The sequence below is a fragment of the Epargyreus clarus genome, unplaced genomic scaffold (genome assembly GCF_041222505.1).
Source record: "Epargyreus clarus isolate Ecla_fem2 unplaced genomic scaffold, WU_Ecla_fem_2.2 ptg000007l, whole genome shotgun sequence".
NCBI lineage: Eukaryota > Metazoa > Arthropoda > Insecta > Lepidoptera > Hesperiidae > Epargyreus > Epargyreus clarus.
Window position 1 is genome coordinate 24,404,764 of NW_027332215.1, and position 18,063 is coordinate 24,422,826.

The 18,063-nt window shown below is 36.6% G+C and overlaps 1 protein-coding gene across 4 annotated transcripts in view; it reads right to left on the reverse strand.

The window, feature by feature from the left end:
* Window positions 1-3,296: 3,296 nt before the first annotated feature.
* The window catches only part of LOC140743721 (protein bric-a-brac 1), a 393,179-nt gene continuing 378,412 nt past the window's right edge, over window positions 3,297-18,063 (reverse strand). For 2 of the 4 annotated variants that reach the window (XM_073075232.1, XM_073075235.1), the window contains 3 exons: window positions 10,164-10,430; window positions 8,078-8,238; window positions 3,297-7,635 (listed from right to left, as the gene is read on the reverse strand). In XM_073075232.1, the coding sequence (XP_072931333.1) occupies window positions 7,144-7,635; window positions 8,078-8,238; window positions 10,164-10,430 (920 nt within the window). In that variant the 3' untranslated portion in view covers window positions 3,297-7,143. The remainder of the gene's footprint in view (window positions 7,636-8,077; window positions 8,239-10,163; window positions 10,431-18,063) is intronic. The other 2 variants (XM_073075231.1, XM_073075233.1) reach the window with 2 other exon arrangements.

Genomic DNA, 18,063 nt, shown 5'->3' on the forward strand with positions numbered 1-18,063 from the left:
TTATCGTGTATATATTTATACAATATATATTTATGCATAATACATTAATAATACATTGAATTGTAACTGTCATTGTCAGTGGGAAGGTAATATGTCTCAAGCGCCACCTGGTCTCTGTCGCTTCAGACGTTGTAATGTTTGTGATCATTGAGGGGCGCGGCTGAATTAAAATAATTAAATGAAGACTGAAGAATAGGTATAGTGTAATAATTAGTGTTTAATATCGGCGGTGGAAAGCCGGATCGTGTGTTAGCCGGCCGCCGGTCTCCGGGAGGCCGCTGCTCGATCGCCTTTCCACCGGCGAGAGTAGTTATTTCTGTGCTACCCACCATCACACTCAACTCTGTCTTTGTTTGTATTTCCCACTCCTTGTATCTTTTTATATACTCGTACATGTGACATTTATCATTATGTTGCTAAGCGACGAGGCCGTCGCTGTCTGATTCGATAAGTTACAGTATAATTTAGTTTTTAGATTTAATTGTATGCGTTAGTTTCTATCCATGCCGAACTTGCGGGGTCGGAGGATGGGAGTGCGCAGTAGCATCGATAGCGATCACTCAACGGTTTCCTGTGCATATAATGTTTAGGTAGTTTTGGCATATGTATTTGGCATATTAATGTAATGTGAGATAAACCGTAGGCCTCATTACCCGCTCTCCCATCGCTGGGCCCCAACCCCACTTGTATTGTATCGTGAACACCGACGATAACGAACTATGCTCGAGGCGCAGGAACAGAGAATGTAAGCGACCGTGTTTCGGAAGTAGAATAGCAAAGTGTTTGGCTGATTGTATTATTAAATCAGGTCGTATCAACCATTTTTGGATTTTTATTTATATCGGCGGCGAGTTGCTGGTATGTTTGTAAATTGCAACCCATGATAACGACCCGCGCCAATCCTCCTTTTTGTTGTATATTTTTTGTTCGTCTGTCTCACTATCCTATTTTGCTTTTATGTACCTAATATCCCTTAAATAAAGTCAGTTGTTTTCAATTTTTATTTTGTTTTTGTTGCTCCTGACGCACGTTTTTTTTTTGTTTTGTCTATATTTATTCAATGTCTTTAAAAATTATTTATCGTTTTTAAAATAGTACATTACCATACGAGGACGAAAAATTTTTTTCTGACAAGTGTGAGTTTGCAGGCCGAGCCGCAGGCGAGGACTGCAATCACACGAATCAGAAAAACATTTTTCGTCCGCGTGTTGTATAAAATGGGGTCGGAAATGGGGGTTTTGCGCACGCGAAGCGTGCGTAAAACGTCCATTTACGCACGCCGTGATATAAAATATTTTTTTTATGGAAATGGCGTTGATTCTATGAAAATTACCTATGGTGAGTTTGGGTAACATCGTAAAAAGGGAAAAACCGTAAAATTATTTATAATCATCATTTCAGATATTTATTTTCATCTTGCAACATGCTGAAATCGGTTATCCCTCCGCTCCATTCTATAGTTAGTCTCTAGCTAGTATCGAATGGTTGTGTGTAAAACGAGATTTTATGGAAGCGGACTTTTAAGACGTAATTTTGAGATTTTCGAACTTTACCCATTATAAATAACTTTACACTCTTATAAAGACGACGACGACGTTTAAAGACGAATCGTAGATGTAAATGTAAATCCATTTTTGTATATTACTTTAATAATAAGTATTACATGAATAAATGAATTCAGTTCTGGATTTAGTAAAAAAATAAATATAAAATAATTTAATTTACTTTCCACACACTTATACGGTCTTACATCTCTATATAATGAATTTACACCTTTATTTTTATTCACACATCAAATAATAATTCGCCTAGAACGAGTCTAACTTGCACATGGAGGCTTCCGTATGTACCACCAACTATTGATTAATTTATACTTATCTTCGTTTTATTATTTTCAACAATACAACAGTTGTATGAGACAACGCCATCTAGTCAATCCTAAATAACTACCAATACATACGCCATCTATCACTATTTTCTAAAAATGTATCTATCATCATAGATGGCGTTGGGGTGATGATGAATGATACGTAAACAACGTAGAATAAAATTAAAATAACAAAATTTAAAATATGTTTTATTGGTCTTATTAGTATTTATTATAATGGCAGTCATAATAAACGGATTGTAAAAATTTCAACTACGTCCTACTACGGTTTAACAGTTACATTGAAAAATGCCGAAAAATACTGGTTTGTTCTATGGAGACCGTTATGCATTTTCTGTAAAAAAATTCAAGTGTATCACGCTTAAAGAGCTGTGACCGCCGGACAGACAGCGGAGTTTTAGTAATAGGGGTTCCTTTTGTACCCTTTGGGTATTAACTAAGAACGAATACGGACTAAGAAACTATTTACGAACTTGTTTAAAGGAAACTACAGTTCCTTTTTAGTGTTACAAATGTAAGAACGTCCTGCTATAATCTGCTATATAATATTTGTCACGAAAAGGAAAGCCTGATAATTATGATTAATCCAAAGAATATAATACGAAATAACTTAAGTTTTAAATATTTTGTTAATTTCAATAAAATTACATACATATAATTACGTATTTTCTTAAAAGTACGTGTGGCGCCATCATGTCATCATCATCATCATCAACCCATTACTGTCCCACTGCTGGGCACGGGTCTCCTCTCAGAATGAGAAGGATTAGGCCATAGTCCACCGCGCTGGCCAAGTGCGTATTGGTAGACCTCACATACCCTTAAGATTTTTTTTTTATAAATCTCTCAGGTATGCAGGTTTCCTCACGATGTTTTCCTTCACCGTTTAAGCAAGTGATAATTAATTTCTAATACGCACATTAATTTGAAAATCAGAGTTGCGTGCCCTGGGATTTGAACCTCGGACCCCTCGATCGAGAGGCCGCGTTTCTTAGCCACTAGGCTATCACTGCTTGCGCCATCATGTGTCAAGTAGTAATAGTGTGATTGACAGACACCTAGTGGATAATAACAGTACTAAGGATATAAGGCCATCTATCGGCGAATAGTAAACTTAATGGACAGCAGGTTAAACCCCGCTAATATTTAAAAGTTTCACCGTATTTTTAAACCATGTATACCATCATAAACTCATATTATATTGTCGGATATCGATTCTATATAACAAGTTACAACTTCTGGAAATTAATCCCAAGAATTGCGTAAGAAATCTTAATCTTTGAAAGCATGTTTTGACAGCAAAATTTGTTTTATTTTTGTGAACAATATTCGAATAAATCCCAACTGAAAAGTTTAAGCTCTTATTTTAAAATAAATAAAATGGACAGGTGTTTGAAATGAAACCACATTCTGCTCTATTTTTATATATTTATCAGACAACGGTACACTGTGACAATAACGAACTTAAAAATTACTGAATGTAATATTGATATACCTACTACATTGATCAGACAAAAAGACACTAAAGAATTTATAACTTTGTTACTTGGATACTGTCAACTACAATAAAATTTTAGATAACTGATTACATTGAATTACACCGATTAATTGTACTTTATAATAGACATATGCAGAAAAAATTACCTCGTCATTCGCGCTGTCCGAACGAATTGTTTGAAATGTACGGCATTTTATATAACCGTTGCTTAGATCCTTTAGGATAGTGTGATCGAAGCTCAGAAATGGCGAGGCATTTGCCTTCGAGCCACAAGAACTATGGAGACAGGTTAATAGAAGCGGAATCTCATTCGTTCGTTCAGACAACGCCGATGCGGTCTATTACATCGATGACAGCACACTTACAGTAACTCTAAACTAAACACCATTGATCACGAACGTGTAATATTTTAATGTAGCTTTACACATTAATACATCATAGTAAATACATCAGGAACACAGGTATTGAAAAAAATCTTAACAACAATTAATTGAAACACCTACTGAAATAACATAATCATTTTAACGATAATAAATACAGATGTTTATTGATATCGATAAACTTAATTGTTATTTCGAAATGCTTCCGGCGTGTTTGTACGGTGAAACTTGCGACATTACATAATATTAATAAAATAATTGGAACTTGGACATCGGACATTGGACTTGGACACAACACAATATCAAATGAAATGACCTTAAATGCTATTCAAATGGAAGAATAAGGATATTATTTGGTAAAGTATCTGTTAGCTGGTAATTAGATTGTAACAAACACGCCGATAGGTTGAAAATTGCTAATGATATGCAATATAAAATCATTTGTTAGAGCCGAAAGCGATGAGATTACTTACATATCCTATTTCATAGTAGATATCCACCGAGAACATCGCTACTTAAAAACTAAACAGTCACATGAAATACCATAGATCAATAATTGAAAATATGTTTTTGGTTGCTCGACAGGTTACAGAGGCAGCATTAACGGTAAACGATGAGCCTTTAGCGGCTGAACTTGCAACTAAAAATAAATAACCACACAGTAAACAGTAATTGAAGCGGGCGCAGCTGGCGCTGACGATACCTCCAAGTTGTTCTTTACAAGTATTAATCTTTATAAATAAAATATTTAAAATATATTTTTTATCACAAAAGAAGAGATGAGAATAGTTGTCATGCAGAAAACACATGGTGCGTGTCGCCAGTAATGATTTAATTAGCTATTATAATCATAAATTAACGCGTAATACACATAGGGTACCAACCAAAACCGCCTCTTTAGGTGTAGGTACAATATTACTACAAGTAAATCTTTACTTAACTATCACGAAAATAACATAGTTCACTTATTTTTATGTAATCGAAATGTATACTTTTCATCCAGTATAATAAATTAATTAATGTTTATAATTATAACTACGAAATCCAAATGTGATACAAAAATGAACATACTCAGTTCAAACAAATGGCACATTGCAACGTTTGCATTGTTTTCCGATGGATATTAGTCAGAGTAAACAAATAGATAATTAATTTTGACGCCGAATAGTCAGCTAACGCTTGCCTTGTCAGGGTATAACCACTTCGGCCAAATATATAATTTTAAGTATATTTTTCACTATATAATAGTCATATGTATTTAATTTTATATAATAATTTTGAATTTTTATAATTCTAACTCTTTACAGTTACGCACGATGCCTGTGCGGCAGCGGTGCGATCGCAATGCGGTTTCCACGCGGTTCCCGAGCGGTTGCCGTGCGCGAGCCGCGCGGGAGTCGCTCGCGGACCGCACCGCCGCCGCACGAGCTTCCTTCATCGCCGCTCGCAATCCAACACTTACCGTGGTCAAACATTTGGAAGGCACTTTCTACAATTTCAAAAATTTTAAATTTAGTTTTTGAACACATTAGCCTAGACTTACACAATAGAAAATATGCGTAGTAACATTTACCAAAATTTACGCAATTCATCCGAAACGTATAGGCCGTATATAACTTTTTTAATTTTTTTCCTAGAATAACTTTATTTCCAAAAGGATAGCCAAAAGTTCAACGTTAGATGTGAATCGCAAATGTATTTTTTAATAATTTGGTCTTTTTTATACACTAATTTCCAAACTTCAACCGAACCCGAACCCCAAACATCAGTGAGATATCAAGGCCACTCGAGACCATCTTACCCGCGTGCGGCACTCACCGGGCGGCGCCCCGGGGCCGAGCCCCTCAGTGAGCCACGATGGAGCCAACGACAACCAATTCACTGACAATATCTAAAGTCATGGTATACCCTTTGCGGCAAGAAGATCACTAATAAATTTTCCCGCCGAAAATATTAATCAAAAATAACTTTGCATCCTGGAAAGGTGTGGATAAAATAAATTTGTACATATACACCTTAATGAATGTATCCGCGCCGAGGACCCGGGCGCAGAGGCAGCGGGGTCGTCGGCTCGGAGCCTATAGCTAAGAGTTACACAGCTAATCTAAGTAAATTGAAATGTATACTCTAGCTAGGCGACGCTGGCAGGGGCCCGTCGCGGGCTAGCCGATTCTCCTCCGTACATTAACTAACAAATTTGTCACATTTAATTTACGAATAACGATTATCTTAGATATGCTTCAAACGCGATAACACTAGGCTACGTTGGTCGCTCGTTGGAGGATGTCCTACCGTATGGTGTACTAAAAACTTCAACGAGATTCCGATCGGCAATGCATTATGCTTGTATCGTTTATCATCGAGAACCGCAAATCAGAGAATAGACGATACGAATTTAATGAAAAATACATTTACCCTGGAATCACGTCTACAGTTGTAGTGTTACCGCGGTTCGAAAGTAGACTATTATAAATGCGGGATTATTATATATTATATTTAAAACACATAAAGCTTAGCATGCAGAGCTAAAGTTAATGCAGAGAGGTCGGTCGAGCCCTGGGCATCTAAGTTAGCCTAACATTTGGAACAATCACTACTGGCTAAGATACATCTATATTACATTTGGCGATAACTAAGTCTACTCGGATGTGACGCTGCACGGAGTGACGGTGGTGGCTCGGGGAAGCCGAAAGCAACACACACACTCACTACGATGCTAGTAGATAGATTGACACCGACCAGATACGATTACGATCAAAGATAGTTACATCTAGAAGTTTAATTAAGGTTACACATCTAGAGCTAATATAATTTGCCCTACGCAAATTTTATGTCGCTGAACTATAATGAAAAGGTATACCGAACAGTCTTTTTGAAACGGGCCGAATGTTTTAAATTTTGATATCTCTACGTTCACAGATGGATCTAGTTTGTAATTCAAGCTTACACGCAAAGTTAACACATAGCGCGAGCGCGGAGCGGCGGACATGCCGGCCGCTCCCCCCTCGCTTCGATCCCCTTCCCCCCCATTAAATATACTTAAATCATGTCACTGGAACAATCAAAATATAAACGATGACGTATACAAAAAATATCGATAGGAATTAAAGTAAAATAATCCTTCATAATATACGTAACTAAACATAACTAAACAACAAGCAACGTATTGCACAGCGAGTCCACTTTAAATAATAATTAATTAAATATAATCAAAATAATGCCGACGAAATCGTCACAAAAAATGTAGGGCATCGCCGGATATAACCGAGCGACGCCTAGAAGTAGCCCACGGAGTTGCGGTTGGGCACGAAGTACGGGTAAGCGGGCAGCGGCGGTGGCATGGCGGTGGGGCCGGGCGCCGCGCCCGCGGCCTCGCTTCACATGTTCTCCGCGCGCGCCTCCCCGGCCGGCAGCTCCATCTTCACCGGCACGGCCGGCGACATCTCCTTGCCGTTCTTAGCCGCGCTCACCGGCGTCTTCGGCGGGCCCATGTCCGACAGCTCGGTCACCATGTCGCGCTCACCGTAGCGGCCGTCGGAGCGGGGCGACGCGAACGGGCGGAACGGGTCAGCGGGCTTGGGCGGCTCGAGCGCGTGGCCGGGCGGCGGCGGCGAGCACAGAGGCGATTCCAATCCGGCGGAGAGCGGCGAGGGCAGGCGAGGCGACTGAAGCGGGAGCGGCGGGAGTCCGAGGTGCGGCGGGTGGTCCGGGGGTCGCTGGGCGGCGACTACCATGTTGCACATCTGGCGGCGGATGCCATGCGCCACGGCGGCCACGGCGGCGGCGGCGGCAGCGTTGGGCGACACTCCGCCCTCGCGCCCGTTGCCGCACGCCACCGGTCCGTACGCGTTGCCCACGGTCAGCCCGTCCTGCAACACGCACACGTCGACACGTTCAATGCTTTCATTTGGTGCCCACTACAAGAACGTTTCCGTGTAGGTGCACAGCTTTACGTAGCTTTTACGAAACCAAAACGGCGCTCATCTTCCTGGCATACGGACTGAGGAATACAAGGCGCATCGTTTGTTTGTAATATGAGCAAAAATTGGAGAAATAGTACAAAAATACCAGTAATTTAATAATGTATGAAATTGTAATTAAAGCTAAAGGCGATGCAAGACGCGGGCCTTTTACAAATGAGAGATCGCAGAGCATGAATACACAGGCGCAGTTAAGGGTTATTGGCGAATCGCGAGCAAAATCAATAAAAACTGTGATTCGGTTCCATTCGGCGAAGCGAACCGAATAGAATCGGATCAGAGGTATGGTAGTGATGTTCGATTGAGCACCAATAGAGTTCGCGATACTGACCGTGATCGAGGGATAGGGCAGCACCTCCTCCTTGATGTGGTGAGCGGTATGCGCGTGCGTGTCGCGGAAGACGACGGCGCGGATGACGCCGCGGATGTGCTCGTCGGGCCACACGCCCAGCAAGATGCGCTGCGGGCGCCCGCGACCCTTGGGTCTCAGATCTGCAACGACACACAATAGTAAAGCGTGAACAGACAACGCACTATTTCCAATGCACTATTCCTCTACAAACTGCAATGAAATATTGAGGCACCTGTATCGACGGCATCGGCTGATTCTCTTTTTCATCATGTTATGAAAAAATATGTTCATTAAGAATTCAAAATAGTAAATACTTTTTTCACTAATTATTATGCAAAATGCATTTCCCTTAATTAAAATGCAATTTAAAAGCTAAATGTTTTTTTCAAAAAGATATTTAACAATAGTAAACAATTGTGTAATAGTAAACAAATGTTCTTGTGTAAAATTAATTGTAGTGTGTTATTGTGAGTACAGCGAATTATACTCACTCTGCCCCAAACTATTTTTTTTCATTAACTGTTATCTATCCCCATTTAAATCTGAGTACAATATTAAGTTTTACTCGTATTTTTATTATTAATGAACATGCCAATCCTAGAGCTTGATTTTCTATCAAACAACTACTAGGTTTTATCATTTAATGCTGTTGATACAGTTACAAGAAGATTGCTCTGAAATTCTAAAATTACTTGAATTATTAAAATATATCTCAAAATCTCCAGAATAATCGATACCGTGATCTGTTAAATCCATGTCCTAAAGCTTAAAAGGACACATGCCGGGGATTTCTCGAATCAATGACTACATAAAGGTATCCTTGCATCGTAGATACGTAGATCAAAGATCACAACAATTTCCATTCAAATGGTGTTCAATAAACAAACATCGCAGGCCCCGTCTTTTACAGAATTACAATGTAACATTAAAAATGTTGATAACTTTCGTTATTAAATTTGTAAAAAAAAACATCGAATATGGATATTATAACAAGCACAGCGACCGGAGAAAAACATAAGACTAATGTGAAAATGAACAATAATATTATGATTGATTTGACATTTTGGACAACACGTAGCTATAATGTATATTAGTATAATTTACGTATATATTTTAAATATAACGTAAATTTAAGTATACATAATATCTACGTGTGGTTTGACCTTAGGGTGGATATTGGGACTTGGACATACAAACCGTTTTCGGGTATTTTCACTTCGCAAATCACAAAGCAAAAAAAATAACATTCGCAATAGCACGCAGCAGAGCTGGACAGAAACAGGTAACAGTTTAATTTAAAATGACTAAAGTTAATTAAAGATGATGTGTCACAAGTTTCCATTTTCTGATAATGTTACCCGAATAACACGCCACCTAAAATTTTTAATTGTAGCGAAATATTTAGTATCTTTAGAAGACTTCCTAAGGCAATAAGGCAGACCTCGTGGAAATGTCACGGTTGCCTATAGACATTTGAGATAGCTTTGTAGGGGAGCTCTTAATTATATTAAGTAATATCGTTCAATAACAGTTAACAACAAATAATTACCCTGACATATTAAAAAGAAAACATGGCTGATTTATTCACTTTGCACTACTTAGCACCAAGTGAGCTAACTGTTGGAAAGTTAAAGCCTACTTTGCAGATTGAAGTCAGATATTTCGCGTCAATAATAATTTGGATAACCTGATCGGACAGTCTGTAATTATCACGCTTTACAATATTCCTATAACATAATCAAAATAAAGCTTTTGTCAAATGTAGTACAATTACTGTAAAAACAATTGATGATCAGACTCAAAATGTAATTGATTGCGCAAAGAAACTTATGACACTGTATTGAATATGGCAAATGAAAACTGCTTTTCCGTTTGCACAACACAAGCTGGTGGTAGATACTTTGGTAGATTTCTAAATTAATTTTTCGAACACATTTAATACAATGTATTAAAATAATTATAAAATGTGGGGCGTATTAAGTTATCAACAACCTGTGTCAATCAACACAGTAACAGAAATCATTTGCCATGACGCTCGTCTGAAAGTAAACGGTGGTGTACATACCTGCTCCTCCATCAGCACTGGGGCCTAGCATGTTATGAACTCGGTTGGCGTACAGCACGAAAGTCGGGTATGGGATGTCGTATTTTCTAGCGGCTTGGGACAGCGAGAGGCCTTCCTTCAGCACGGAGAAGATGGCCTCGGCCATGGTCTCCGGCCGCCAGGATTTGAGCGGGCCGCGCTCGCGGAAACGCAGGTTATGCACCAGGCTCTGGTTGGTGTTCCAGCACTTCTGCCACATCGACTGCAGTTGGTACTGGTAGCTATCTGCTGGAAATACAAAACACACGTATGAACATCCCATCTTACCAATTATGCAGCTTTGCAGTCACAATACTTGAATACATTCATAATTCCTTCATCATAACTTCACAGATATGGATATGAATCGAAAGGCACGCGAGAAATTCCAGGTTAGTTGTAGGGTTAAGTAGTTAGGGTGAGCAATGCATCTCCTAATAACCTTTTATTTATTTATATTATTCATACGTGAAATTTTAAATTTATAATTTATCGAAAATAAATCATACAAATTTTAATTTTACTTTAACGATTTCTTCCTCCTTGGTGTGCAATAAAGAATGTCATTATTGTATCATATTATGTTATAAATTCATGGATAATTTAATAATGCAACCCTCATAACGTGCCAGTAAATTATTTTACATAATTAATTATACAAAAAACAAGCTTTGCATTAAGTGATGTATAGGTAGGTAGGTACCTACATATTTATTTAATGCAAGACCTGTACCATAATAGTACATTACGATACGAGGACGAAAAATTTTTTTCTGACAAGTGTGAGTTTGCAGGCCGAGCCGCAGGCGAGGACTGCAATCACACGAGTCAGAAAAACATTTTTCGTCCGCGTGTTGTATAAAATTTTATATTACGGGGTCGGAAATGGGGGTTTTGCGCACGCGAAGCGTGCGTAAAACGTCAATTTACGCACGCCGTGATATAATAATTTATTACACGTCTACACAAGATAATGTAATATCATTTTAATTAGCAATTTAAGGTAATATAAACTAAATGTTATACGGGTTACACAGAAAATTTAAACATTTACGTACATGACTGTACAGCGTTATATTAAACTAAAAATATTCATCAATTTGTATGTATTTTTTTCGCTTCAATAAATCAAACTTGTCGTAGTAATGAACACATTTTTATATATAAAGACAAGAAAATATATTTCTTGCCAAACAACAGCTAGTACAAAAAGTATGCACAATAATTTTAAGGAATGCAATAATATCGAAGTTTATCTGAACATTACAATAAACTGAAGTCAGAAACCATTTTAACACAGCTTTATTTATCTATAAGATGGCGCACAAATTGTCACTTTTTGATGTTCATTGTTTGTATGTCTTTACTTTTCCTTTTGGATTGTGTTTATTTCATGCATTTTTTAATTACGTTAATCATATCGAGCAAGTGATTACCTCTGTCCAAATTTTCATTAATGTCTAAGTATATTTATTGGTAATTATTGTATTATGTTAAGATATAACGTCGATATTATGTAGTGACGTGCAAAATATAACAGACAAAGCAACCTATATACTGACCTCCAGAAGAACCTACAATAAAATATGAAAAAGTTATTATAGGAATAAATAAAACAAACAGCTGTAGAAAATGTCAAATCTTTTAATTACAAAAAATAAGTGTTTCATGCGTCATAAAAAATCAAGGTACCATAAAGTGTTTTCATAGAAAATCCGAATTCCGGTGCCGAAAATCGTTAACTTCGGGTTAAATTTTATTGATACTATGACAGAATACAGATTCTCTATAAAAACATCTTTACTTTACATAGGTCGTGCCAGATCATCTGGCGTTTTGAGGGGTCATTGGTGGTTTTTTTTAATTTTGTTACAAAAAGAAAGAATAATTGCAAGTTCACGTTGACGTGTTGGATATTGCTTATTTTCAAAACATAAATTATGTATGATATGAATTGAATGTTGAACAATATTCATGTATCGTATGGAGTTCATAATGATTAAATTAGTGTATCAAACATAAATAAATCTAAATTAGGTATTTAAAAATGCCTTTGTTTGGATTTTAGAATTTTCAGCTCGTTTTCCATTACCAATATTATATTTAAGACCCATATGGAATAAGGAGTTCTTTTGTATATCTGAAGCACGACATTGCAGTAGATTCCAGTTCCTCTAGATCTAGAATCAACGGTGTATGTCTACTTTTTATAATAATTTTAAGTATCTAGTTTTAACCCTATTAGCTATACGAGTTCGCTATAAAAATTATGGCATACATTCTTCGACTTAAATTAAAAATAAGTCATGTTTAAATGATAATTGAGCAAGTGTTTTTTAAGGGACGGATGTGGATACCTAAAATACTTTAAACAATTTAAACCTACAAGAATGCACTAGTCGCAACATTGTCGCGTAATAGTTGACGTTTGTTTCTTGCCGACTTCAACCGCGAGCGAGTAAGCGATTCGTATTATCTAAGCAATACCGATGACTTGGATTATTATATTACACAATTTCTGTTTTTTCGTTTTTTTCAAAAAGCCTATTCATTTTATAATTGAAAGGTTCTCATGTCACTTCCTATTTGTAATATTTATAATCGAAATCGAATAAATATTATGTATACATATTATGTATTCGATATCTTGTCGCTAAACTCAACTCACTCACTGTTGTACACGTACCTAAAATATGTTAACATGTATACATTTTATCGTCACTTTATTGTTATTTATAAAGGAGAACTCAATGTATAATTAGCAACAAATGGCAACGACTTAGCGTCTAAAACGGAATATTAGATATAATATAAAGAAAAACGATACTTCAACCAGTCAATACCATATGTGATGGATTTTAATTTATAAGAATATACCTGTAGATAGGTACCTATATAATATTCGGTCGGCAAAAATGAAATGGAATTAACCGAAATAACCATATAAATGCTGAACGGAAAATGGCTATGCACTGCAGTCGAAAATAGGAAGCAAGAAAAGTGTCATGAAAAGTCGCAATCAAAAGGAGCGCCTACCCTACGGTATGCTAGGTATATATTATTCAGATAAGCGACATGTCTATAATGAAATTATAATTTATTAAGTGTTAATCAAAGAGTTAATATGCATTTAGGTGTCTGGCGACTCAAATTAATTATGTCGACCCGCCATTTTCTTGACAATGGTGAGTATTTTAATTCCTAGTAAATTTCTCCAATCGTTATTAACGAATGCAGAATACTTCGCTCTGATGTTATATAAAAACAATATCGTTACGGACCACAAAGTATTCGTGTAAAAATATACATTTTTACCTAATAAATCAACAACTTATTGCTAGTCAGAACTCCAATAATAATTAATTACGAGCAAATTTATGAACTAATAGAAATAACGTAGTGTATATGTACATCAATATACATAATAATGTTCACGTAAAAATAATTAAACTAAACGCTATTCTGTGCTAACGAGCTAACGAGTGTTTTTACCTATATCTAATAAAAAACTTATCATAATCAAATGAATGATTGATCACGCTAAGGGATGGCTCAAAATAAATGTACTACATATTAAAAGTAATAAGACGACACATCTTTTCACGTATTTTTATTTTATTTAGTTCAAGCGCGAATGTGCAAATGCTTCATTTGAATGTTACCCGACCTTTTGGGAGATAGATCGAGTCATCTAGTTGTCCGCGTTGTGCGCCTAAGGAAGCTCCGAGCTCTTGTGATTAACGCTCCAATATTTTTTTAATACACATCTGATTCATGGACCCTTTATTAGCTTCCTCTAGATCCCACGATATGCTACCTTATATTTTTGAACTTTTTAAGCTTGTATAAACTAAAATAAGAAAAGACATGTCATTGGGCAAATAAACTTAAAAAATGGCTGTTATTTTGAAATTTACAGACAGATATTTTAATTTTTATTTGCATATATTGTAATTATACCATCAATATCTTACAATTGGAACACAATCCTACATGTATTACCGTCAGTTCTACAATATTTATATCGTTAATACTATTTAAGACCCCTAGTATATCTTCTGGATAGACGCGCAGGTGGCCGATTGTATGTTAATAGTCGTAAACAAAAAGCGCAAATGTCAGCCTTCGCCTTAATTTATATTGAACGATAAAAGATAATTATATTACATTGAATATGTTCTGCGGTAGCGGTATCGCTGTTACCATGTACTAGGATCTACAGTTTTCGACACGAGTTTCACCGATCGGATACCGATCTGCATCTGTCTTGACATCCGTGTCTTACATTACTGAGGACAGCACCCTTAATTGCTTTATTGTTTGCACAATATAGAATTAAGCGGGTTGCACACCAGGTACATACATTGTTTGGTACAGCGCTACGTTACGTTGGTATAACTCTGGTTTTGTGTTTAATATCCATCGCAAAGCCAACGCTGAGTGAGATATGATATGAGATAACAGATTGTTAAAACGTCGTATACATGTAGGCATATGATATTTATAGGTATTTATTTTTACATTCACTTTTATTTTTTAAGCCCCATAGGCACGGGATTACCCCCATTACTAGGTTATGCACACTATCACGATGTTCTAATTCTATTTATTGTTGAAAAGTGTAATGTTAGCTACTGTACTATTAGATCTATAATTCCCTTACTTGTATGTCACTTATTAGACTGATATCTTTCTTTAAGATTTCTGAAAGATTAATTGAGATTTCTGTCCTGGGTGTGAGTGTTTGTTTGTCCATGGCACCCACAGCAAAGGAATTCCTAGTGTGCTTTGAGAGTAGAAAGCGTTATTCATACACTCGTACCTTCTTTATACTCTACTAAGAGGTATTATTTGAAGAACCACATTGTTGTAATAGTTATACCACTATTATATGAAGTTAACATTTAATAATAGTTAGCGCGCTCGCATATTCCATTTATCATAGCGTTTGCGTGCGAGCGACCCATTCCAGATTATTAATTAAGAAAAATCATTAGCAAAACTATTCCTGACCGCTGATATTTAATCGTAATGAAATATAACTGATCTATGGATACGGACGAGGGAATATGAAGATTAACTAGAGCTTGTTCAATTAAAACATTGTATTTACACGTAAATGTCAGCTAATATCACATTTTTCTAGTTATTATAGTCACTTGAATGGTAAATAATAATATTTTTATACGATTGAAATCGCAAACGAGCATGCAATCTGTTTGATGGTAAATGATTGCAGCCGCTTATGAAAACATGTAATCAACTCCACACAGAACAAAAGTAATATCGTCGCCTCATACCTATTTCGCACATAGGTATGAGGCGACGATCTCCGACGTATCTCCCGCCGGGCTAGGTGATCATCCCCGGGGAGCGGCAGTGCTTCGACAGTCTTAGTTAGGAGCTTGTATCAGAATACTCGTGGTGCCATCTCTTGACGTCCGGGATCATTTACCCTTCATTTAGTTTTATATGCAGTTTTTTACAGGTGTGTTTTAACACTTAGTCACTTATCATCAGGCCAGCCGCATCATCGTCTATAATGTTGTTATCAATAAAAATTTAATTTCTTCAAAGAGGCGCAAAATGACTAAGTACCTTTTCATATTGATGTACCTACTGGTTACGGTTCCTAACCCATTAAAGTTACAAGTGTTCATAGATAACGATAACATCAGATTGCTGGTCTCATCCTTTATTATTTAATTTATCTTGACATTTAAATGTATTAATTAGATACCAAAGATAACACCTAAAAATGAAATGTACGTAGATACTATTGCTGTATTATGTGGCGCACAGAGGCAAATCTCTCATACTCCACTTCATACATTTTAGTTTTACTTTCTTTAGTTTTCAGTGTCGTAGTAAGTCATACAAGGACGACTAACGTAAAACTAAAGAGTCACTGCATTGTATGTTACAACTGTTTGTGATTACGTATTAATCTTGAATAATCTTATGAGTCTTTTCATATTTTGGCCGTAAGCATGTGCAGTGCAATAAATATGAATATTAATAATATTTCAATAATCCACCGTGTCATTAACAAAAAGACATTGCTCCCGCCAATGTATGATATATAAGCAACGCAAGAGTAAAAACTAGTTGAAGTAGTAAAGGCGAACGTAAAGACAAATGTACTTCCATACGGGGTTAGAGATGTACAACATTTGCCATTTAACTAAGAAATTTGCATTCCCGGCCCCATTCGCGGAGTTTTTACAAACGGGAATTATATGTTAACTAGCAGTTATCTGCCCTTGCATCGGAGCTATTACAGAACACGAGTTGGCCGTACACAAAGTGATAACTCTTGATTTGTCTAAATTAATTTTATCTTAATTGAAAATCGCGACTATTACTCGCAACTCGTATGTACTCCATTACGCAACTTTTGCTAATTCATAATTGAATAGATAGAGAAAATCTATTTACACGATACTTAATACTTTTATAATCATTTATATTAATTACAATAATGTAATAAGTACATTAGCAAAGATTTTAGGCAATACAAGAAACAATCGATTCGGAATTTTTTGTATTAATTTCCGTGTTTGTGAGTGCGCTTTTCCTATTATGCGACTATGCGTATTTACCTACGCCCGCGCGCACGTTACGCACGAATTATACGCTGCACTGTCTTTTGCGACCTGTATCCTTTCAACCATGAGTTTTCAAAACATCCCACAATTTTACGTTACGTTGAGTAAACGTATCCATTATTCTGTTCCGTTTGCTTAATACACTGAGTAAACGTAACAATAAGTAACTACTCAAGTCTTTTTGTCTACCTCACATGTTCGCAAAAAGAGAGACAAAACATAAATCGCCATTTTGTCAATTTAGACATTTAATGTTACGTTACTGACACTATAGTTCTGATACAATCTGCTAGGGCGCTCAGTGGAAATTGTATGGGCAAATAGGTAAATAAATAGCAAAACAGTCATATTTGTCAAAACGTAAAAACTCATGGTAAGGGTATTGTGAACTAGTGTGTGCGTGTGCGTATCTCTTATAGCAGTGCTTCTTATTTCTTACTTCAAGAATTTCAATCATCACTGTAACCTGTTTAATACTAACTTGAAACTTCCTAATTGTTCTTGCTATAGCAAAATTATAGCAGAATATTTCACAATTCATACCTACAGAGGTATATCCTACCGTTGCATAGTAAAATTATTTGAATCTCTTGAATCTATAGTTAAGAATTATATTCTAAACTAAATTAAATTTAGAACTTTGTTTAAGAGGCAGACATAACCCTACAGCGCCTACAGCGAGTCTTTGATGCGTTTCGAATGAAGCGTAACGCGATCAAAGAGTTAACCAACATAGCGCAGACAGGCGGTGCACTCGATTGTGCATACCTGATACTACTTTAGCACGTTATATTTTTTTATAAAAGTGAAGTAGCAAACGAGTCTGCCGTTCCCTTGATGGCAAGTGGTCACTGCCCATGGAAATGTGTAATCAACCCCAAATAGGATCGAAGGAAGGATCTCTCCGTTGTTATTCCCTTCATACTAAAATACATCAGCGCTTGCCACTACTGTTAGAAGATAAAAGGGTAAACGACCTTTATATTCTGTTTTAATTATATTTTTCTCTATAACTTCATATTTCTTATAACTTATGTTCAGAAAAACCAATAAACAGCTTGAATATTAAGAATGCTGTCACCTGAAGAACTTAAATAAAAAGTGTTCGGAACGGGGATGAATGGGGGACCTTTGCGGTATACGAACGAATGCCGGACAAATTGACAGTATTTTATTAATGTCAAAACAGTTTAATTGTTTGAGTGGCATCGCTGTTAGCAGACGATCCTTTCCTAGAACCATAAAACCAGTACAGGTGTCTAAGGTTATCGTAC